Source organism: Eptesicus fuscus, chromosome 15, assembly GCF_027574615.1.
Source record: "Eptesicus fuscus isolate TK198812 chromosome 15, DD_ASM_mEF_20220401, whole genome shotgun sequence".
In the NCBI taxonomy this organism is placed as follows: Eukaryota; Metazoa; Chordata; class Mammalia; order Chiroptera; family Vespertilionidae; genus Eptesicus; species Eptesicus fuscus.
The window spans coordinates 6,427,805-6,451,227 of NC_072487.1; the positions used below are offsets into that span (position 1 = coordinate 6,427,805).

A 23,423-nucleotide genomic window follows, 5' to 3' on the forward strand; every position below is an offset into this window, starting at 1 on the left:
TGGTTGTTCATACAGACTGCATCTTTCTTTGCAGTGTCAAAAGACATATGAACTCATACCACCAATATGAATTATCCTTCAAATTTCCTACTTGCTTCTATGATTATGGGAGTAAAAGTATAACACAAGAATGTCTATGTTGAATCACAATTTTGCTTTGCATCTTGAAGTGAGACAATAAATATAAAACAAATAATATTTTGATAATATAAAAATATATTAATTTACAAATATATCTATTAGATAAAAATAAATCATACCAAAATAAAAATATACCAAATCTTAATACAATAAGTTATATGACAACTGTAAAGACATTCAAAATCTTAATATTTACCAGAAAAGGCCACTTAAAATATTTAAAAGAAGAGATCTTAATATTTATCACTTTTTGGTAGAGCCCACTTTAAAACAGGATTGAGGAAAAGGTAAACATTTCAGTAAACTCTTCAATACTTAAAAGATGCAAAGGCCTTTTAAAAGAATCCCAATTATTACCTGACAACAAGTGCCCAAGTTTTATTTATTAAAAAACCAATCTGATGGTCAGGAAGTCTTATGTGACAATAAAACTAATCAAGAAGAAAAGATGGAAGTCATAATGAGTCAGAGACCATTATGGTAATACAGACAGGAGACCACTTCCTGTCTGTATTACTATGGGTAAAATTCGTCTTTCTACTCCTTCAATACAGTAGGTCAATACCACAAATTCCTGACCTTGGATAAAATTAAGGCTTGGTGAAATCTGGTAAAGAGTCCCTGCTGGCATTAATTTTGGTCCACTACTTACCATCTCTTTTAAGGTTTCATAAATCTGCCTCAGGAACTCCTGGAACTGAGGTAGGTGATGGCAGATGTCTTGCTGGGTTTCCAAAGTGGAGGCCTGGCCCCATACAGACAGTTTCTGCATCCAAAACTGATAATCAGAAGAAAGTCCTACTGAATCTTGAGCCATCTCAAAAAAGGGGCAAAGGTGATGTACCTTCACTGTGGCCTGTTAAGCACTGAAGGAAACAGTAAGCACAATTCAAATCTGTAAGAAAGGGGGAAAACGAAATATTTTTTTATTGATGACATTATTATAAATATCCCACTTTTCCCCCTTTGCCTGCCTCCACCAGACCATCCTCCTCTCCCTTCAGCCCTCATCACACTACAGTCGGTGTCTGTGAGCTATGCAACTATGTTCTTTGGCTAATCCCTTCACCTTCTTTCATCCAGTCCTCCCCACCCACCTCCTCTCACACCTGTCAGTCTGTTCCATGTACCCATGCCTGTGGTTCTATTTTGTTCTTCAGTTTAATTTGTTCACTAGATGCCACATGTGAGATCATACGGTGTTTGTCTTTCTCTGACTGGCTTATTTCACTCAGCATAATAATCTCCAGGTCCATCCATGCTGTCATAAAAGGTAAGAGCTCCTTTCTTTTTACAGCCCAGTAGTATCCCATTGTGTAAATATCCCAACACTTTTCTATCCACTCATCTACTGATGAGCACTTGTGAAAATATGACTAATATTGTTTCCAGATCTTAGCTATTATAATTAATGCTGCTATGAACATAGGGGTGCATGTATTTTGAAATGGTGTTTCGGGATTCTTAGGATATAGTCCCAGAAGTGGAATCGCTGTGTCAAAAGACAGTTCCATTTTTAATTTTTTGAGGAACCTCCATAATGTTTTCCACAATGGCTGCACCAATCCACATTCACACCATATTGCACTAGGGTTCCCTTGTCTCCATATCCTCTCCAGCACCTGTTGTTTGTTGATTTATTTATGGTAGCCATTCTGGCAGGTATGAGGTCAGATCTCATTGAAGTTTTAATTTGCATCTCCCAGATGATTAGTTACCATGAGCCTTTTTTCATATGTCTATTGGCCATCTGTATGTCCTCTTTGGAGAAGTGTCTATTCAGGTCCTTTGTCTATTTTTTTATTGGATTTTGTGTTTTCTTGGTGTTGAGCTATATAAGTTCCATATATATTTTGGAAATTAGCCCCTTATCATATACTAGAGGCCTGGTGTACAAATTCATGCACAGATGGGGTCCCTAGGCCTGGCCAGTAATCAGGGCCTGCCGGCCAGGGGAAAGAACAGGGGGGAGGAACCAAGGGAGGTTGGCCGGCAGCTGGGGGGAGGGATCAGCCGAGCGGGCGGGGGGGACCACAGGAGGTTGGCTGGCCAGCCCCGATGGGGCAATCGGAGTGGCCAGCTGGAGGGAGGGGCTGGCCAGGGGGAGGAACCACGGGAGGTTGGCCGGCTGGCTGGGTGGAGGGATCTGCTGGGGGAAGGGGCTGCAGGAGGTTGGCTGGCTGGGGGGAGGGGTCGTGGGAGATTGGCTGTGGGAGCATCTGCCCCCTGGTGGTCAGTGAGCATCACAGCAACCGGTCAACCAGTCGTTCCCGTCGTTCGGTCGTAACGGTCGCTTAGGCTTTTATATATATAGATATCATTGGCAAATATATTCTCTCATACAGTTGGTCCTCATTTTGTTAATGATTTCTTTTGCTGTGCAGAAGCTTTTCAGTTGGATGTAGTCCCATTTGTTTTTTGTCCTGTTTCCCTTGCCCTAGGAGATATATTGGCAGCAATATTATGAGAGATGTGAGATTTTATTGCCTATGTCTTTATTCAGGATTTTTACGGTTTCATGACTCACATTTAAGTCCTGTATCCATTTTGAGTTTATTCTTGTATGTGGTGTAAGTTGATGGTCTAGTTTAACTTTTCTGCATGTGCCTGTCTAATTTCCCCAACACCATTTATTAAAGAGACTGTCTTCATAAACTGATGGGGGGAAAAATAGATCCAGAAACAGAGAAACATCAATCAGAATGTCAAACCTCAGGGAAGAAATTGTGAGGTAACCAGAAACCCAAGAATGCACGCGAACACCTTTCCAGCCATGCTAGCAATCATCAGATGTACAGTAATTTTACCTGGGACAAGAGGGTAAGTATTTTGGACTTATGCTCCTGGCTCTTCATGGGTAAGACCCCTTATGTGGGCTGATCCCCTGACTAATGTAGTTACCAATAATACCAAACACCTTGGTCATCCAGGAGGTCCATGGGTGGGGCAAAAAGTATAAATACACAGGGGTCTCCACCCAGCTTCCCTTTTGTATGACACAAAATCAAAACAATACCCCTTTGTGTGTAAAATTAAAGAGAGTTCTGGCTGGCGTGGACACCAAAGAAAGGGTGTCACTACTGTCACTACTTGCCCGTGGTAGAGGTGCAGAAAATGTAACTAAGACCTTGTCTATACAAAAAGAAATAGACAGCCAGTTTGAAAGGGTATTGCCATGGACAAGAACAAAGAATATCCTTACATGATATTATTCTACACGGTCATTAAAATTTTTCCCAGATTTGGATCACCCCCATTACTTATAATAGTTCCTCACACCCGTGGGGATAAAAAAAAAAAAATCATCTGTTTGGTGCTTGGAGACAAACGTAACACATCTCTAGATATTTTAGAATTACAACAGCATTATTATACAATTACCCCAAACAAACTTACAAACTAATTCTTTGAATGTCTGGCAGCAATTTAAAAAGGACATAAAAGGGTTTAATCCCTTCCACTGTGTAGAGGGCCCCCTGGGAAGGCACCTAAGCATTCTAAATTGGCCCCTCTTGCCCTCTTGGCCAAGAGGGACCCGCTTCTCACAATCCAATTGTCCACAGCTGTTGCCTGAGCTTCTGTTCATGTCAAGGTTGAAACCTCATGATGGCTGGTACCATGGATCTGTCTCTCGCCCAGTGGGGTGAGCTGGGCCTCCTTGGAGAAGAAACCTGGGTTCCACAAGATATGTGATCAGTGCTGGGACCCTGCCAGCAGGCGAGGGGATCCCAAGGCAGGTGCTGGGCGTGGAGGCCATGGGGGCATAGGCGACCAAGGAGACAGAACTAAACCTCACATCACCCTGCTTGGCCCCGGAGGATGGCTGGTTAGCCAGAGATGGGTAAGATTCCTCAGGGAAGGAACAACCTAAGACAGGCACAGTCGCATAGAGGCCATCAGGAGAGAACTTGGGGGTCAACAGAGGTGGGGCACAGACCTTCACCACCCCAAGTTTGCAGGGGCCTGAACCCTCACCCCTGCTGAAGGAGATCTCCTGCCCCCATGGCTGCTCAGCTTCACATGCCCAGCTCAAATCGGGACCCAGGTAACTGAGACTTGGCCGACAGCAGATGCCCTCTCACTGCAATAAGACTTGATGGAGATGTCTTGCACCCATGATCTGGGGAACTGGGGTCTATGATATCTAAATTCAGCCTAGCACCAGGAATGCTCAGAACCTACTCAAGAAGGCAAATAATCCTCTCCACTAATAATTACAGGGTAAAACAAGATGGTTGTTAGAGTATTAAATTTGACAGTAAAATAGTAGTCAAGTTTTCAGACTAATTTAAATTGGCCAATCAAAATAAGCAAATACTCTAGAAAAATCAATTGTACTGGACAAAAAAGCTGATTCAAAATGTTAACTAAAATTTTTATTGGTAGTTCATCTCATGGTAAAATTGCGTAACATATAATGAACTTAAAACAGTCACATTTTAGTGCAAAAAAGTAAAATTTAAAAGCTATCAAGATTACAGCATAAAATTTCCAAAAGCCTCCCAATATTTAAACCAAAAAAGGGGGGATAGTAAGAGAATACCATGTAAGGAAAAATATCCTGTAAATAAATTACATCTAGAAAATTTTTACTTTAGAAAATTAACTTTCATTTGTAATGCTAACAGCAAGACACCCAGGTAAAACATAGATGGTGTCAAAACAAGACAAAGGAAAATCATTTGGGCAAAAAAATGAAAAAGGATCGCAAGTCAAATTTATAGAAAATATTCCTTTATTAACTTTTGGTCGAGAATATGTTTGTATATTTTCAGAAAACAACTCCGAGACCATGTGGATTCCTGCAACAGAGAGGAATTGACAGGAGTGCTCCAGCCATGAAGTCAGAAGAGAAACAGTCCAGAGATGGAAGACGCTGACCATGCCTTGCCATACTAGCAGTCAGCAGATGTGCATCACTGCAGATTGCCCAGGACCAAACCAGAGAGGGTCGGACCTGCATTACCACCATTTGTCCACCATCCAGAACTGAAATATCATTGCTGTTATGTACACGTGAACAACTGTTGGACATAGAAATCGGGACTCAAAAGAACTGTTGGCCCAGTAAGAAACTCACTATAGACTGATTCATTTGCCTCTCAGCATAACCATTATTTGCTTGTCTCATTTTCGGTTCCTATAAGTGTATTCCTAGTATCACATGAGCTCACTCATCTAGGGGAAAAGATGAACAACATAGACTGAAGAACAAGAACAGCATTGATCAGACTGTCAGACCTTAGAGGGAAGGTAGGGGAGGGTGGGGACAAGGGAGATAGATTAACCAAAGGACTTGTGTGCTTGCATATGAGCCTAACCAGTGATCACGGACAACAGGGGGAGGGGGGAATGTGTGTGTGGGGGGTTTGGGAAGGGAATGGGGGGGGGTTGATGACAAATATGTGATACCTTAATCAATAAAGTAATTAAAAAAATAATTTTAAAAAATAAAGAGACTGTCTTAATCCATTGTATGCTCTTGTGAATTATTAATTGGTCATAAAGGCGTGGGATGATTTCTGGGCTCTCTGTTCTGTTCCATTGGTCCATATGCCTGTTTTTTCTGTCAGTACCAGGCTGTTTTTACTACAATGGCTTTGTAGTATAATTTGATATATGGTATTGTGATGCCTCTAAATTTGTTCTTCTTTCTCAAAATTGCTGCAGCTATTTTGGGTCTTTTTTGGTTCCATATAAATTTTTGGAATATTTGCTCTAGATCTGTGAAATATGCCACTAATATTTTAATAGGAATTCCATCGAATCTATTGATTGCTTTGGGTAGTATAGACATTTTAATTTTAATGATGTTAATTCTTCCAATCCATGGAACAAGGTATATGCATCCATCCACTTATTTGTATCTGCCTCAATTTCTTTTTTCAATGTCCTATAGTTTTCTAAGTACAGGTCTTTTATCTCCTTGGTTAAATTTACTCCTAGGTACCTTATTTTGTTGTTGTTGTTGTAATAGTAAATGGGAATGTTTTCTTAGTTTCTTTTTCTTATAGTTCATTGTTGGTGTATAAAAATGGAAAATGAAACATTTTAAAAAGGATATTTTATTGGTGACTTCAAATTCACTGATGAGTAAAAAGGGGATTACTAGGGACTAAAATAGCATGCTTTCTGTGGAGTCATTTTGAATTATTTTTAAATGTGTCACCCAGCTGTAGCTCCAATCATTACCATCTGAACTTTTTATCATGAATAATATCATTACACTAAAAGTCATTATACCTCCACAGGCACATGCTAATTATGTACAAAAAGCACTGCTGATAATACTTTGTATTTTCTTTTTAAGATTGAGCTATTTTTAAATGTTCAGAATATGAAATTCCTTTGTGTATTTTAATGTAGTGGGAAATCAAAAACATATACGGGCATTTAATAGTCTGTGTCTAAGAAATGTTTTTGAAGTTCTTATGCTTTATGTGCATTTCTGGCTTCTCATAGGTGTAAATACATATGCATTACTGCCTAATGAATTTGCTTCCCAGTTTCTCTTTCTTAGAAAAAAGTAAAAGAATTCATTTCACATTGATTTAAACAATCTGTATATGCTTGATCTCATTGACAAGACAAAAATCGTATTTTAATAAGATATGATAAACTCCAATTATTGAAGGGGGTGTACTAGTCCTAAGTGACAGAAAATAAAACCTCATAAACTTGACTTACCACACCTGAAGTGCATATTAAATAGAACAGCGAAGTCAAGCAGCCAGCATGTACCTCAGGCAGAGCCAGGGAAATAACTCCAGGTGCTCTACCACCATCCCAGCCTCCTGGCCTCCTCACCATGGGAAGCACAGGAGGCAGCGAAGGGAGGGCTGCTTCAACAGGTGTTAAAGACATACTTTCCTGGCAGGGATAACACAGCTAATTTCAAATGACTACTCTGCAAGTGAAGAGTTTAAATCCTCATCAGCAAGGAATAACAGATAAAATGTTGCCAATTAAATGTCAAAAACATCAACAAAGAGGTTCTTATTACTAAATAAGAAAAAAATTTTAAAAGATTGTACAACTGCCCTGGCCAGTGTGCCTAAATTGGTTGGAGCATACTCCCGTACACCAAAAGGTTTTCCAAAAGGTTTTCTCTCTCTCTCTCTCTCTCTCTCTCTCTCTCTCTCTCTCTCTCTCATCTTTCTCTCTCTCCCTTCCTTCCTCCCTCCTCTCTCTCTAAATTCAATAAAAACATATCCTCATATGAAGATTTAAAAAAAAAAGATTTGTACAATTTTGTTGCTGTACAAAAAATATCTAGACCAGGAAGATTAAAGTTTTAAAATGGTACTAAAATTTTAATTTAAAAAAAAGTTCATGTTTACATGGGGAGAAAAAAGCTTTAAGAATAGAGGGAATATATGCATATTGCCAAATGGCATATAATAGCCAAAAATGATTCCTCCCCTTCTCTTTTTGTCCTCCTCATCCAGTCATCAGCAATACCTGTCAATTCTATCTCCCTAATTTTATTGCTCTCCACTTTATTGTGCTTCCAGATATTGCACTTTCATTAGCATTGAGACAAAACTTCCACTGGTGAATCATAATCTTTTACCACCAGCCAAAAGATTATGATTCACTAAAGGCTCAGATAGTGGTTAGCATTTTTTTTTTTTAGCAATAAAGTATTTTTAATTGCACACTTAAGAGACCACAGTGTAGTGTAAACATAACTTTCATATACAATGAGAAACCAAAAACTTCGTGTAACCGGCTTTATTGCGATATTCACTTTATTGCGGTGGTCTCAAACCAAATCCACAATATTTCCTAAGTACACCTGTATGTGTGATTTGATTTGATCTCATCCACTTTTCACTTCTATTGCCTCCATCCCATCCCATCCCCATCCACGTCTTCGCCTGCCCCTCTCAAATTTATTCTCAATGACAAAAACAACTCCATTAACACAACTGACATAAACAACTTTCCCAAATGTGTATCTGACCCAGCACATCCCGGCTTAAATTCTCCCACTCCCTCCCAATAACTTCCTTGCAAAGAAACCCTAACTCCTTGTAAAATGAAAAATCCCAGCTCCTTACCAGAGTCTCTTAGGTCCTGCAAATGCAGATCCAGCAACCCTCCCGTCTCCCATGTTCCTATCCCCAGCTGACCCCGTCCAGTCCAGGTCTCTCATCTGTTCCCCCAACAAACCAAGCCACTCCCTGCTTCCAGATCTTTCTGCTGATTTCTCCACAGCTATTACATTGGTAATTAACCTGCATTCATGTATTCACTTAGCTACTGCTTCCTCGGGGGATTAGTATGTAAATTCCTTGTCTCCCTAAAATTGCCACATGTCTGGCAAACACTCAATAAATACTAAATGAAGAAATGAATAATTCACTGATATTTTTCAAACTATAGTTCTGAGCTAAATGCCATAACAAAATGCTTTTCTAGATAAAGCATTTAAAATTTTTATCTCTATAATTCTATTATCTATCCAGTGGCTGTCCAATAAGTTCTTCATTTTACAGAAATACTGAGAGATTATATAATTGCCCAAAAATTAACTAAAAGCTCCCCCCCCAAAAAAAGTAAGGTATTTTTATGTTATCTATGTTAAACTTAATTATTAATATCCCATTTTAGAAATATAGCTTTTATATACACATATTTACTATGCTCTTGGGAATATATTAAATACTTTATGCATCTAACTAATTTAATCCTCACAATAACCCTATGAAATAGGTAGTTATCATTTTACGGAAGCACCGAGAGATTATGTAATTGCCCAAAGAGTACATAAAAGCCCAAAGGAAGTAACTGCTAGTAAACAGCAGAGCTACAATTGTGAAACTTGACTTCAGAGGGTCTGGCTCTAAAGTCGATACCCTTAAATAAAGAACTAAATTGAAGAAACAAATTGATAAATTTGTCATATATTTCACATGGCTCTAGGTGCAAATCAGTTTAGATATTTGGAGACAATGAATTGAAGAACTTTTTTTCATTTTTTAAGTTAACATACCATTGAATTATAACATTAGTTTCAGGTGTACAACCTAATGATTCAATATTTGTATTTATTATGAGATGATCACCACAATAAGTCTAGTTAACATCTGTCACCATAGTTACTAAAATGTTTTCTTGTGATGAAAGCTTTTAAGATCTATTCTTGAACAACTTTCAAATATGTAATACAGGATTAGCTATAATAATCACCATGTTATATATCGCCATCACTTATCCTATCTAATAAAAGGGTAATATGCAAATTAACTGTCACTCTGTCGCAAAGATGGCGGTGCCCATAGCCACAAGATGGCGGCGCCCAGTCCTCTTAGCCCTACCGGAGTCTCCCAGTCCTGAGGGGGCGGCCGCTGAGAGCGGGCAGCCTGAGCAGCCTGGCAGAATGCTTGCTTCGTCGCCGCAGTGACGAGGCAAGCGTTCCGCGCCCGGCCGCAGATGGGCCTCTGGCCAGGCCAGGGTGCAGAACGCTTGTGTCATCACCCCGGCGACGAGGCAAGAGTTCCGCGCCCAGCGGCAGATGGGCCTCTGGCCAGGCCAGGGCGCTGATGGGTCTCTGGGCTGCGGAGAGCCTCTGGGCAGTGGGCGTGGAGCGGCCAGTCCCGCAGAGAGCTACTGACACACGGATTCGTGCACAGGCCTACTAGTTTGTTTTATAACTGGAATAAAATGAAGAACTTTTTGATAGAAAAGAAACATTATTTTATCATAACAAAATTACACACAACCTTTTGCTTAGCAATGGAAATATATCCGCTTGTCTTAAATGGCAACAGTTTTGGGGATCATGCAGTGCAGGGTACAGATGTTCTATGCCACAGCTAGTCCGGGGAGGGCACGCTGGGGGGTAGGAGTTGGGGAGGAGGAGATGGTAGTGGTCAGGAAGTGGTGGTGTCTTGGTTGTGATGGTTGCAGTGGGAGAGCTGCACGCATTTAGTGACCAGTAGCCAAGGATATTGAACATGTTGCAATGCACTGGGATGGACAGCAGCTCACGAAGAAAAATGGAATTCCCCAACAAGAAACACTGATTTGATAATATGAATAGGCATCTGGTGTTGAGCATTCCTCCTCCCTTCTTTTGGTTTAGCTCCTTACATTCATTTAGGAAAGTATCTCTCCTCTATTCCCCAAGTCTTGGTGGGTCTATTAATCAAGGCACCTTGTGCCATCAGCCAAGGGTGGGATGCTAATTCAGGTTAGGCAAACCAGACTCTGCTGGGAATATGGATCTTGAGTAGACTGACATAAGTCATTCAGAGACTCTTCATCTAGATCCCTGGAGCTACCCTACGTTATGTGCTTCTCTCTTTATTTCTATTATCTATCCAGCGGCCTTCAAATAAATTCTTCTTTTACACCTTTTATTCCCCTTAAATTAACCACTGCTGATTTCTCTGATTTTTAATCAAAGAACAAAAACAACTGATACTGCCTGAAACTGATACAGTGCCTGATACAAACTGATACCAGTTAGTGGGCTACAGTCAACAGACCTTTGAAGACAGGAAGGAAATTTAGGATTGGTTGCTGGCCCAAGTCAGGGAAAATGGGAGTGGAACTCCTGTTCGTATTAGGGAATTGGAAACCAGAAGTCCACGGAACAAGAAGGTAATAAAGATTAATGGGGTATCACCTGCAATCGGGGTCCCTGACTCATGTTCCTCCAGTAGGAATGACCAGGTGAAAGCCACTGGACTATAAAAAGAACAATGCCACACATCTGGGGATTCAGAGAACTCCAGCTCCCCAACAGAGGGGCCAAAGGGCCCCTCAATGATATTAGACTATCATAAACATAATCAAATGGTGACTCCAACTCAAACTGCACTTTCAGTATGGGGCCTAACTGGAGAAAATTAATACCACCCTTGGCACCTAGAATGCAATGATGAAGCTGGTAAATGCATTTCTCCATTGTGATAAACTGAAGACATGAGAAAGCAGTTTACTTTCACCTGCCTAAGGGATATCAACTCAGGACACAGCACATTACAACGGTCCACCACACTGAACCTATCAGGCTAATAGAACCGGGAGAGTAAGAAGATACAGGAGCCTTGTATACATTTCAGATGGTGGGATATAAATCCCACAAACATAGAGGGTCTGCCACTTTAAGAAGTTTCTTGTGACCCAATGGTCTATTTCAAGTCAGGATATGCCCTTTAAATGAGGATACATAAGAAACAAGTATCAGTGGTTGCCTCCAGTGTGGAGACCTAGGTAGCTGTATAAGTGCAGAAAAACAACTTCAGTTTTACAGTATACTTTTTTGTACCTCTTCAATTAAATGTCATGCATATTAATTACTCAAAAATAATAAACATAAAAATAAAGTAAATTATAACTGTGTCTTTATACCTGCTAAGAGGGAAAATGCTTAGCTGATATCTCGGTGATTCTGAAGGCAACACATATTGCACAGGTTTTAGACCTTTATATGCTTCTACCCATTTGCCTCCCAATGAGAAAATATGGGCAGGGCCCAGACCAAGAGTCACTGCACTGAAGAGTGCTTTAGAGTCCACGCTAAAGCACTCTTCTCCTCAGCTCTTTGACCCAGCAGATCTAATCCTATATAATAAAAGGCTAATATGCATATTGACCGGATGGCAGAATGACCGGTCACTATGATGTGCACTGACCACCAGAGGGCAGACACTCAACCAGAAGCCAGGCTCATGGCTGGTGACTGCAGCGGCGGTGGCGGGAGCCTCTCCCATTTCTGCAGTAGCGCTAAGGATGTCCAATTGCCGGCTTAAGCCTGCTTCCCCAACGGGGAGTGGGCCTAAGCCGTCAGTCGGACATACCCTGAGGGCTCGCAGACTGCAAGAAGGCAAATCTCGTGTACTGGGCCTCTAGTACTGTTTAAAGCAGAGGTCACCAACTGGTGGTCAGTGAGGTCTGAAAGGTTGGCGACTGCTGGTTTAAGGAAATAATTTGGAGCAGCGGTCGCCAACCAGTGGTCCATGGACCATTGGTGGTCTGTGAGGTCCGAAAGGTTGGCAACCACTGGTTTAAAGCATGTGTGAAAGGTCTGTGTTCTGGGAAGAGCTATGGCAGGCCTCACTCACTGGACTGATCTTCCAAGCGACAAAGCTGGGTGTGCCCAGTAGCAATCTACCATCATGTCCAAATTATGCCTGTTGCTCAAAATGCATGAGTGAGGTTTCTGGACACTATTTGCATAAGTCTTGCTTGCGCTGTCATATAATACTTAAAAATTCCCTTCCCTTTTATTTTTCTCTGCCCTACTACTGCATAGGAAGTATATTATTAGTAGACAAATTTTCTAAAGCCTGTAATTCACAGAATGAAACAGACATGGGAAGAGGAACTAACATTAGCCAAACTCCAGGACTTGACGCCAGGTACATTAACCAGGCATTACTTCGGGTTACCTCCCTTTCTTAAGGAAAAGCAAGCTAAATTAGGTTAGTTGGAAATGTTTTAAAAATTCAGCGTGTGGCCTTAGCTGGTTTGGCTCAGCAGAGTTTCGGCCTATACACCAAAGGGTCCCGGGTTCAATTCCGGTCAAGGGCACGAACCTCGGTTGCAGGCTCCTCCCCAGCCCAGACCCTGGTCGGGGCTCGTGCAGGAGGCAACCAATCGAAGTGTTTCTCTCGCATCAATATTTCTGTCTTTCCCTCTCTCTTCTACTTTCCCTAAAAATCAATGAAAAAATATCCTCAGGTGAGGATTAACAACAACAACAAAAATTCTGCGTGTGGAAAACATTAGGTTTGAATGTTCTGAGTAACTAAAGGTAATAGATATCAGTGGGTTTTGCCCACCCAACTCTGTTTTCCTGTCCTTTTAATATATATGCACCCACTCTTGCTTTCAAGAACTGCCCTTCTTCCTTTCCATACAGTTTTAGTATGACTATGGTGTGCCTCCTGACAGGTAAAACTAACAGCAAGGAAATGCACTATTCAAAGAAAATGAAGTTTATGCCTCTTTGTCTCACACCACTCATAAGCAGCAGACTTTCAGCTAACAAGGAGAGCAGCTTATAATGTTCTCACTTAGAACAGGGTATGTGGTACAAGTGGAATTTAATGATCCTTTTTTAACCTGTTCAATGAGCATCTTTAAATATACTAAAAAGCAGAGAAAACAGCCAAGTGAAACCCTATGTATCCAAAGGGGTGCACCAAGATGTCCACCTCAGGTAACTGGGAGGCTGAGCCACTGGGCCCTATAGGACACCTAGCAAATAAAGCCACTCTATCAACTCAGGGAAGCAGCCAAAATGTGGAGACAAAGAAACAGGTCACAAATGAAAGAAATGGAGGAAAGCAAATGACTGGATATAGAGTTCAAAACCACGGTTATAGGTTTTTCAAGAATTTTCTAGAAAAGGCCGATAAATTTAGTGAGACCCTCGAGGATATGAAAAACGACCAACTAGAAATTAAGCATACACTGACTGAAATAAAAAATAATATACAGAGATCCAATAGCAGACTAGAGGATCACAAGAATCAAGTCAAAGATTTGAAATACGAAGAAGCAAAAAACACCCAACCAGAAAAGCAAAAAGAAAAAAGAATCCAAAAATATGAAGATAGTGTAAGGAGCCTCTGGGACAACTTCAAGCGTACCAACATCCGAATTATGGGGGTACCAGAAGAAGAGAGCAAGATACTGAAAACCTATTTGAAGAAATAATGACAGAAAACTTTCCCCACCTGGTGAAAGAAATAGACTTACAAGTCCAGGAAGCTCACAGAACCCCAAACAAAAGGAATTCAAAGAGGACCACACCAAGACACATTATAATTAAAATGCCAAGAGCAAAAGACAAAGAGAGAATATTAAAAAGCAGCAAGAGAAAAACAGTTAGTTACCTACAAGGGAGCACCCATACGATTGTCAGCTGATTTCTCAACAGAAACTATGCAGGCCATACGGGAGTGGCAAGAAATATTCAAAGTGATGAATAGCAAGAACCTACAACCAAGACTACTCTACCCAGCAAAGCTATCATTCAGAATTGAAGGGCAGATAAAGAGCTTCACAGATAAGAAAAAGCTAAAGGGGTTCATCACCACCAAACCAGTATTATATGAAATGCTGAAAGGTATTCTTTAAGAAGAGGAAGAAGAAGAAAAAAGCAAAGATAAAAATTATGAACAACAAATACATATCTATCAACAAGTGAATCTAAAAATCAAGTGAATTAAAAATCTGAGGAACAGAATAAACTGGTGAATAGAATAGAATCAGGGGCATAGAAAGAGAGTGCACTGACAATTCTCAGGGGGAAAGGAGTGTGGGGGGTGCGGGAGGAGACTGGAAAAAGTCGTACACCTATGGATGAGCACAGTGAGGGGGAAGTAAGAGCAGAGGGTGGGGTGGGAACCGGGTGGAGGGGAACTATGGGGGGGAAAAGGAGAAACAATTGTAATAATCTGAACAATAAGGATTTATTAAATTAAAAATAAATAAATAAAATAAGTAAGTACACAAACCTTAGTGGATTCGGTAGATAAAATAAAGTTCTGACCAACTTTGTGTTGCTAGACACCATGTAGTTCCCAGATTGTCAACATTTCAAACAAATGTCATTATGAACCTCACAGCATCAAAAACGGCTGCGTACAGTACTTGTCAAGGGAGCCAAGAGAGTTCAAAATCGCTTTCCTTTGGTCTGCACCATCTAAAAGCTAGAGCTATGAAAGGTAAGTCTATACATACCAAATACAGACCACAACCTGCTCAAAGTGACGACCTGATAAAGAGCACTACTTTTTTTCCATTTCCCCTGAGCATGAATCAACTGAAGTAGTTTCTCCATGAAACAAGCACCAAACAGATTTGTGAACAGAATGCTACAAAACACGCTGTTTATGGAAGAAGAAAAAAAGACAAACCAAATACCTAGCCTTCAATTAATGTCATCAGTTAGGGGCACAATGGCCTTGTCAGAAAATATGTAAAACTTCTAGAAATATAATCAAATATAAAATTAAGAAGCTTACTTTCAACTACACTGAAGCTTAACAACATTCTTCCTCTTCCTTACTGAAAGCCTGATGGCAGTATTTTTAAATTACTTTAAAGTACTGTTTCTTTTCTTCATTATTTTAAGATTGGTCAATCTGTCCCTGTGTTTCTGGCTTTTTAAAAAAAGGTACAATAAAATATTATAATTTCCATAAAGTGCTTGTGAAAGAAACAAATGATATTTTCCCCTTAAAACGATGAAGTTTTAAGAAAATTTCCACTAGGAGGAGCTGGTTTTTTCTCTGCTGAGTCAGCAGTGTTTTGCCTCTGAGATACCCTAATCAAAAACACCGACCTGAAATTTGCAGATAATTTCAAACAAAGCTCAATCATAAACAAAATCTGGGTCTGAGGAATCAGCAGAAGCAACTGCAACCCAGAGGTGCAGAGCGTACACACTCTTCAGACGGCTTTGCAAAGAATTAAGGAAATTTAATCTGTCTGGAGATTTCCTGAGCTCCCTTCTCCACCCATGTCCCCAGCCGTGTGGGGGAAAGAGCTACTCTCTGGACCTGGTTTCCAAGTGGATCCCTTCATGATAGTGCTGCCTTCAGGCTGCGAAGCTAGAAACCCCACCCTTGTTCTCCCTCAGCGCCTCAGAGCTCTCACTGGGACTCAAGAAACACCAGTCTCTCGCATACATTCTGTTAGAATAGTGGCTATATCTTTCCTTGCATTCTTGTCCTCAATTCACTTACCTGACAGTAAGACTGTGAACTTTTGGTGAGACCAATTATAAAAATGGGCTGAGGGGCACATCAGACATTAAAATACTAGAAATCTTCTTCTTGCCTCTGTCACTGGTGACTCGGCTCCAAGTTATTTCTGCCTCTTTCCACCGTTGGTTTGTTCCACTGGCAATGTATTACTAAATAAACAAAAACAAACAAAAATCCCACTCATTTATTGGGAACTTACTTTATGACAAGAACTCTGAAAAACATTGCAAATAAAAAGATGGCAGCGTTCCTTGCTCTAACACAACCTGTGGCTAATGAGGAAATCGGGGTCTATAAACAGATAAAACATAATCCTTTGTGGGAAGGGCTAGGAGAGAAGGAGCCATGGAAAGCTGCAGGGAGCATTAAGAAGGGGCATTATGGAGTGTCAGACACTTGCAGACAGAAACGATGCCTGAGCTAAGCCAAATCATGAAGTATGAGCAGTGGTGAACCAGGCAAAAACATCAAAACCAAGTCCAGAATGCTACTACACTTCATAGGAAGAGTTAAGTTACCTTTGATTCATGTTTCTCAAACATGAAGAAAAAGACTCTTGAAGAGCAGTCAGACAGCTCTGGTTGGGGGAGGGTGGTGGTGGGGTGGTGGAGGGATTGAGCAAAAGAGAAAAAAAAGAGAGAGAGAACTCACGGACATGAACAACAGTGTTGTGATATGGGCGGGGAGAGAGGGGTGAAAGAGGCAGAGCGGGGCTAAATGGTGATGGGGAAAAAATAAGATTCTTGAGAGTTCTTAGAATCGTCTAAAATCATTGTTCAATTAAATACTAACAAACATAAAACTAGCAAAATATGTATTGTACTTATAACTTATACAACTATAGATATTTTTAAATGCACAAATACCAACAACTACAAAATCAATAAAATTTCAATTGACAAAGTGATTTCAATGTGATCAATAATGTAGGTTTCCTGAGCCTCACCTAGACTAGTCAGGTGAACTTGGTACTGACTGCTACTGGCAGCTTCTGTTGAGTTTGCTGGGGATGGTTCAATTCGTGAAACAGCAATCTCTCATTCAGCTCAAGCACATTATTTACATTTTTACCTCTGTTTATTTTTCAATATCTAAAAGTAGTGCTACTTGGCACCAATACAAACACAGCTGCAGACACTGACATCTTAAGACACTATTTAGTTAAAATTTAGGTGTTCGGAAACAACTGAATTTTTTAAGTTACCACCCAAATGAAAAATAAAAGGTAAAATCCTTGTAGAGAACCATCGCATCCTAATAAATCCCACCTGCTTAATCCGTAATAAATCCCATCTTTCTGGGGCTGCCAGTCTCTGAAGAAGGAGTTTAAATAACTGTATGTTATGGGTCACTGAACTCATACAGAAAAGCATTTTTGTGGTTAGCTTTTAGTACTATGTAAAACCAAATATCTCACTTTATTTCCTTTAAAACCTCAGCCCACATGACTTCCAGTTAAGATGGCACAGAAAATCATGCTTGATGGATTCTCTCTACTCCAAACACACAGCAATGAAAAGAAACACAAGAAAACTAAAAACATGCAGGCAAGTTCAAAAATAATATAAACATCTCTATGAAATAGATATGGTGCAGAAACAAAGAAGTCCTCGAAGTTAAAGCCTGGAGCCTCCTAAGTTCCGGATCCAAAAATAGGCACCAAAACTGGAAGTATGAGTCCTACCGGGTTTTGAGGCTAAACAGCCCACAAAGGAGAGTGCATCACTGCTTGAAGGTAGGGTCCGAGGTGATCATTGCAGGAGGCTCCCCCATGCCTGGTTTCTTATGGAGCAGGTTGGGACACAGGCCACCCAGCGACTAGGAGTTCAATAAGCAGCCTATGATTGCCTAAGTAACTAAATCACCACTTCGGTTCTGGACTAGGCTCCATGTAAGCCAGAGAGACGACTATAATATTGCTAGACAAAGAAAAGTGAGCACAGAGGGAGAAAGAGTGGTGGAAAATAAAAAAATAAATGAAAAGAATAAAAAAAAACAACACCTTATTCAAAACCAAAGTTCTAAGATATATAAAGAAATCTAATGCCAATAGAGGCAACTAAAAAAACCAGCCATCAGATCACTTACTTCAGATGAAATTAATAGTATAAAGCAGTCCAGCAAAATAAGTATACTTATATAATTTTAAAGGAATAAGAAATTATAAACCAAAAAGGCAAAATTAAAACAAGAAGAGATGTTTAAAAAAGAAATTATAACTTTGGAAATTATATAAATGAAGAATAGTCATTGCAATAAAAAACGCAGTACCCAAGATACTTTAGACTGGACAGAACTGAAGTAAGAACCAGCACATTTGAAGCTAACATGAAGGAATTCACTCGGATTGCAACTCAAAAGAAAAAGAAGAAAAATATAAAGAGTACTTAAGAAACATGAAGGACAGCTCCACAAACATCTGGAAGGCATCAGAGCAAAAGAAAGAGGATGGAAAAGAAAAGAAGCAGTATTTTAAAAAGATAAAACTAAGAATATTTAAAGAGATAAACTAAGAATGTTCAAGAAATACATGAGTTTTAGATTAAAAGTACATTCTAAATACTGAGAAAGATAATTTAAACAAACAAGTAAGCAGATAATTAAATAAATCAATTTTTAAAAGCCACACAAACTAAAAATATTAATTATTTTTAAAAAATCACAAAAGCTACCGGAGAGCACCTGTACACCCACTGGTCAGGGGGTCACAAAGCCCTAGGGGAGGCTGGCTCTGGTGCAGCAGCCTGGCCGGCTGAGCCCACTGAGACCTGGCTGCCTGTGGAGACAGCAGGCAACCGGCAGCTCAGATCCTCACACCCAGGCTGACACAGAAGCTCATAAGCGTTTTGCAGCTTCCTTAACAGCTGGTGGATACAAGGTAAAGCAACTGTCCTTCACATTAGAGACAACCCCAAGAAACCTCCTGAAAAAGCAGACCCCTAAATGTTTCGGGCAACTTCTGGCAACAAGAGATGTATCCTCCCTGGAATGGATACTCAGCTCTGGGCTTAAATTTCTCTTCCTTTCCCACCAGGCTTCTCCCAGCAGCACCAAATATGAACTTTACTGGATGCCATCAACCAACTTTAGACCCAGAAACTCATTATATAGTGAAAGAAGTGAGGAAAGGAGCTGATACCAACAGGTTCACAGTCAGCTAAACTTATTACTAGTGTCTGGTTAGACTAGTTTTTCATCTATATTCCTTCATCACTTACAATTTCTCTACCCACATGTATTTCATTCTATTGTATATTCTCTGAAGATAAAGGAAAGAAAACATAAAGAAACAAGAATGAACCCTGGCCAGTGTGGCTCAATTGGTTGGGCGCATCGTCCATGCACAGAGGTCACCAGTCCAATTCCTGGTCAGGGCAAATGCCTAAGTTGGGGGTTCAATCAAAGTAGGGGGTGTGCAGGAGGCAACCGACCCATATTTTTCTCTCATTAATGTCTGTCTCTCTCTCTCTCTCTCTCTCTCTCTCTCTCTCTCTCTCTCTCTCTCTCCCCCCCCCCTCCCTCCCTCCCTCCCTCTCAATAAATCAATGAAAACATTTCTTTTTAAAACTTACTCAAAAAAAAAAAAAAAGAAAAGAATGATAGCTTACTTATCTGGAAAGAAGCTTAATTTGGAAGATTACAGATGATTTCCAATAGAAAAAAAAATGGTATCAGAAAACTGGTAACACATAATTGTTCAGATAAAGCTGTAATTTAAAAAAAAACAAAAACAACACAGTTTAGTAACCCCCTCATTTAGGTACCCTTGGAAAGCAGACAGTGTTCAGGCAAGCTAGAAAAGGTAAAGGCCAGAATTCACCACATTTCCAGACAGAAAAACCTCTCACCGAAACCACCCAGATGACGCCATCCAAATTGTGTGTCTTGCAGTCACCCAAAGGGATCAATAGGGAAATGGGCCCTAGTTTCAAAACCTTTCTAAAAACAGTTGTTATGGCACAAGAGCACCACCTACTGTAATAGTTCCAAGGGACAATTTAGTCCATTTATTGAAAAATGGCTAAATACCCACTTCTACCCAAATGTTTACCTTGCTTCAGAAAAATGACTGTGGAGGGATAGACTTCAAATCCTTTCACCTAATTGGCTCTCTCTCTCTCTCTCTCTCTCTCTCTCTCTCTCTCTCTCTCTCTCTCTTTTAAAACTGGGGCCTTTGCCAAGACCCCCATTTTTGCTTTAATAATGTCCCCTTTCCTTCCCATGCAGCTATCTTGGTGAACACTGCTGTATCTAGAGCTCGTCCCCTCCCTGTTTCCACGGGGCAGTGGAAAACTCAAGAGGAGAGCTGTAGTAGCCCAAACAGGTCTGAAGGATATGTGCAATGTAAATGTTAAGCCCTACAATAGCTTATAAAGATTGGGGAATAGTGTTTTTACAAACTCATTTCAAGATGAATACAATAGTTCCCCTCCCCTTAAGGAGTTTAAAATAAATACAGAGAAATGAACCACTAGCAAAACAGAATAAAGAAGAAAATAACCTGGGGAAAACAATTTATGGGATATCATCAGTAACAGCAGGGTAGAGCTGATTGTTTCTGATGTGCTGTATACACATAGAATACAACTAAAGCCATGGCAAAGATAGGGTTCTTTCTGGAGCCCCCTTCAGGGCTTTCTAGATATTGCCAACTATAAAAATCCTGACAGACTCACCTGAACAATCCACATGAAGTCTAGCCTGTGTGTCAATTAGCTTTCTTATTTCTTATTGGTCTGGTGGGGGCACTCTCTCTATGAGCCACTGCGTGTGTAACCTCTCCTCTGCCTGAGTGGTGATGAAAAACCAGCAGTTCGTATTTACTCCCATCATGCTGCACACCTCTCATCTAGTACTAGTCAGGGTTTCCATTCCAGCCAGGGCACTCGCAAGAAAATAGAGAAGAGATTCTCTACACAGCACATTCAGGGAAGAAATAACATGTATCCTCAAAATATCAGTCATGTGATGCCTGTAAAAATACAAATTTGTTGACCTGGAAATCATAAAAACTTCAAAACAATATATGTGTCGGTATTCTATTTCAATTACTTCACAGGAAAAGAAAAATGACACTTTAGAAAACTTCCAATCACAGTTCTCTAGTACCTAAACAGCTAGCAAAATGGGCAGTCTGCAGAACTCTGTTTGCGGATGCCCCTGGGCAAGAGGAAGCAGGGCAGTGTCACAGGGCGGGTGAGTCCCACTGGATGTGAAAACCTCAGGGGAGAGACTTGTTGAAAAAGAATGAGGTTATACAGAGACAAATTCTAAGTTAAAGAGCAACTGACTAATTGACTAAAGAAGAAAAGAGCCCAACCTGGGATGGATAGGCCCATAAAATGTTTTAAAGGTTTAATAATATTGGGTTTTAGTTGTCCAATATAAAAGACTTTATTTTAATGTTAGACTATACTAACAGGGGCCTAGCAAAAATTTATTAAGTCTGCTATATTTGACCCAATTTTGGTCCATGAGAACTTCAGATGAAGTGGACATTTGCAGTTAATCTACTAACCGTTTCCTACCTTCCTCTTTCTTATAAAACCAAAATTTCCTAGCCACCAGATTTTGGTGAGACGAAAATGGTCTTTAATTGTGTTCAAGCAGCAGTTCTCAGTCACAGGCAATCTTGACCCTCTGGGGCCCTCTGACAATGTTTGACATTTTTGGTTGTCATGATGGGGGGACTGTGCTACTGGTATCCAGTGGGTAGAGGTCAGGGATGCTGCTGAACATCCTACAATGCACAGGACAGTCCCCTACAATAAAAAATTATTGAGCTTGCCCTGGCCAGGTGGCTTGTTTGGTTAGAGTGTCCTCCCATACACCAAGGGATTGCATGTTGGATTCCCGGTCAGAGCGCATACTTAAGTTGCGGGTTTGATCCCTGGTCAGGGTGCATACAGGGTGTTTCTCTCTCTCAATTCTCTCTCTCTTTCTCTCTCTCTCTCTCTCTCTCTCTCTCTCTCTCTCTCCCTCTCTCTCTCTCTCTCCCCCCCCCTCACTCCCTCCCTCCCTCCCTCCACCTCACTCTTTCCTCTGTCTCTCAAAACCAATGAAAAGATATCCTCAAATGAGGATTAAAAAAAAAAAATCATTGGGCCCTTCCCATGCTACAACACTCTATCGCTCACACAGGAGCTACTGGAAAAAGACTCTCCTGGCCAGGTGTGAAGAAAGAAACAAGAGCTCTAGTTGCTGCAGGAAGCCAGCCTTAGCGTGAAGTGTAGAAGGCAAACACAGAGTTCAGGTAATGACTTCTTGCCATAAGGGTTCTTAAAAAGATATACCACTTTTTGAACAATGACTCATTTTTCCCTCTCATTAAATGACCTTTTCACCATACAGCACACTAAGTAAATCACATAATATTTCAGTATTATGGTTTCAGATAAAGAACAGACTCTCTAATTTACTCAACACAGCAGTTTCTTGTCAAGAATATCATATGGAACAAAAAGACTTTATAAATGTTTCAAATATCCCATCTCATCTGTTAGTAGGCTAAATGGTGCTCCCCCCAAATATATGTCATGTCCTAATCCCCAGAACCTGTGATTATTATTAGCTTAAGACTAAATTCATATTCACCTTGTATGGCAAAAGGTGTGATTAAGTTAAGGATCCTGAGAAGAGGTATTATCCTGGATTATCAGGGCAGCCCATAAATGCAATCATATGTATCCTTATGAAAGAGGGAGCACGACTTGGAGACAGACACACACAGGAGGAGGCAATGTGAAAGCAGGCCACAAGAGACGTGGCCGCAAGCCCAGGAATGCTATGCTGGCAGCCACCAGAAGCTGAAGAGGAAAGAACCAGGTTCTCCCCTAAAGTCCCCAGAGGTAACTCAGCCTTGCCAGGTTTTACACTTCCTGCTCCAGAACTGTAAGAGAATAAACCTCTGTTGTTTAAACCAGCGATCACCAACCGGTGGTCCGTGAAGTCCAAAAGGTTGGCGACCGCTGGTTTAAAGCACTAAATTTGTAATAATTTGTTATAGCAGCTTCAGGAAACTAATGCAGCATCTTCCAAGAAGGTATAGAAATTGCAGGCTACAAGAAGGAAAGCAAATTTACATCTTGCTTTTTGCGGGGAGGAAACCCAAAGATTCCTTTTCTACAGAAATGACAAAAGTTTCCACATTAGGAGTTTTTTCACTGTCAAAGCCCAAGGGGTAAAAAATGACCATTAAGCACTGCTGACACGAATACATGCTCTCCACCATCTTCCAAACAACAACTCCTTCCCGCCTTTATCAATCCCCACATCCTGTCAAGCCTTCTCTTTCTCCTTTACTGAGGCAACAAAGTAACATTTTATTATATTTATGTACAAACTGTATTTATTAATTTTGAAATTATTGTTTACGACATAAAAATGTTTTCATTGCTCAATGATAAATTTTTCTATTTGTGGTAAATACTTGGATATCTTGGGTTGGGATGAAACAGAATAACTTTTCCAATTAAAATTACCAGAAATAATTATTTTCTTTACTAACTTTTCACTTAGTGACAGGGTTTATAGGAATGAATTAAAGTC

The 23,423-nt window shown here is 40.4% G+C and overlaps 1 protein-coding gene across 4 annotated transcripts in view; it reads right to left on the reverse strand.

Moving 5' to 3' along the window:
- The window catches only part of FANCC (FA complementation group C), a 175,844-nt gene extending 159,964 nt beyond the window's left edge, over positions 1-15,880 (reverse strand). For 2 of the 4 annotated variants that reach the window (XM_054727384.1, XM_054727383.1), the window contains exons 1-2: positions 9,465-9,484; positions 794-1,036 (exon numbers count right to left, since the gene is read on the reverse strand). In XM_054727384.1, coding sequence (XP_054583359.1) covers positions 794-958 — 165 coding nt within the window. In that variant the 5' untranslated portion in view covers positions 959-1,036; positions 9,465-9,484. Of the gene's footprint in view, positions 1-793; positions 1,037-9,464; positions 9,485-15,854 lie in introns of those variants that run through there. The other 2 variants (XM_054727385.1, XM_054727386.1) reach the window with 2 other exon arrangements.
- Positions 15,881-23,423: the final 7,543 nt, after the last annotated feature.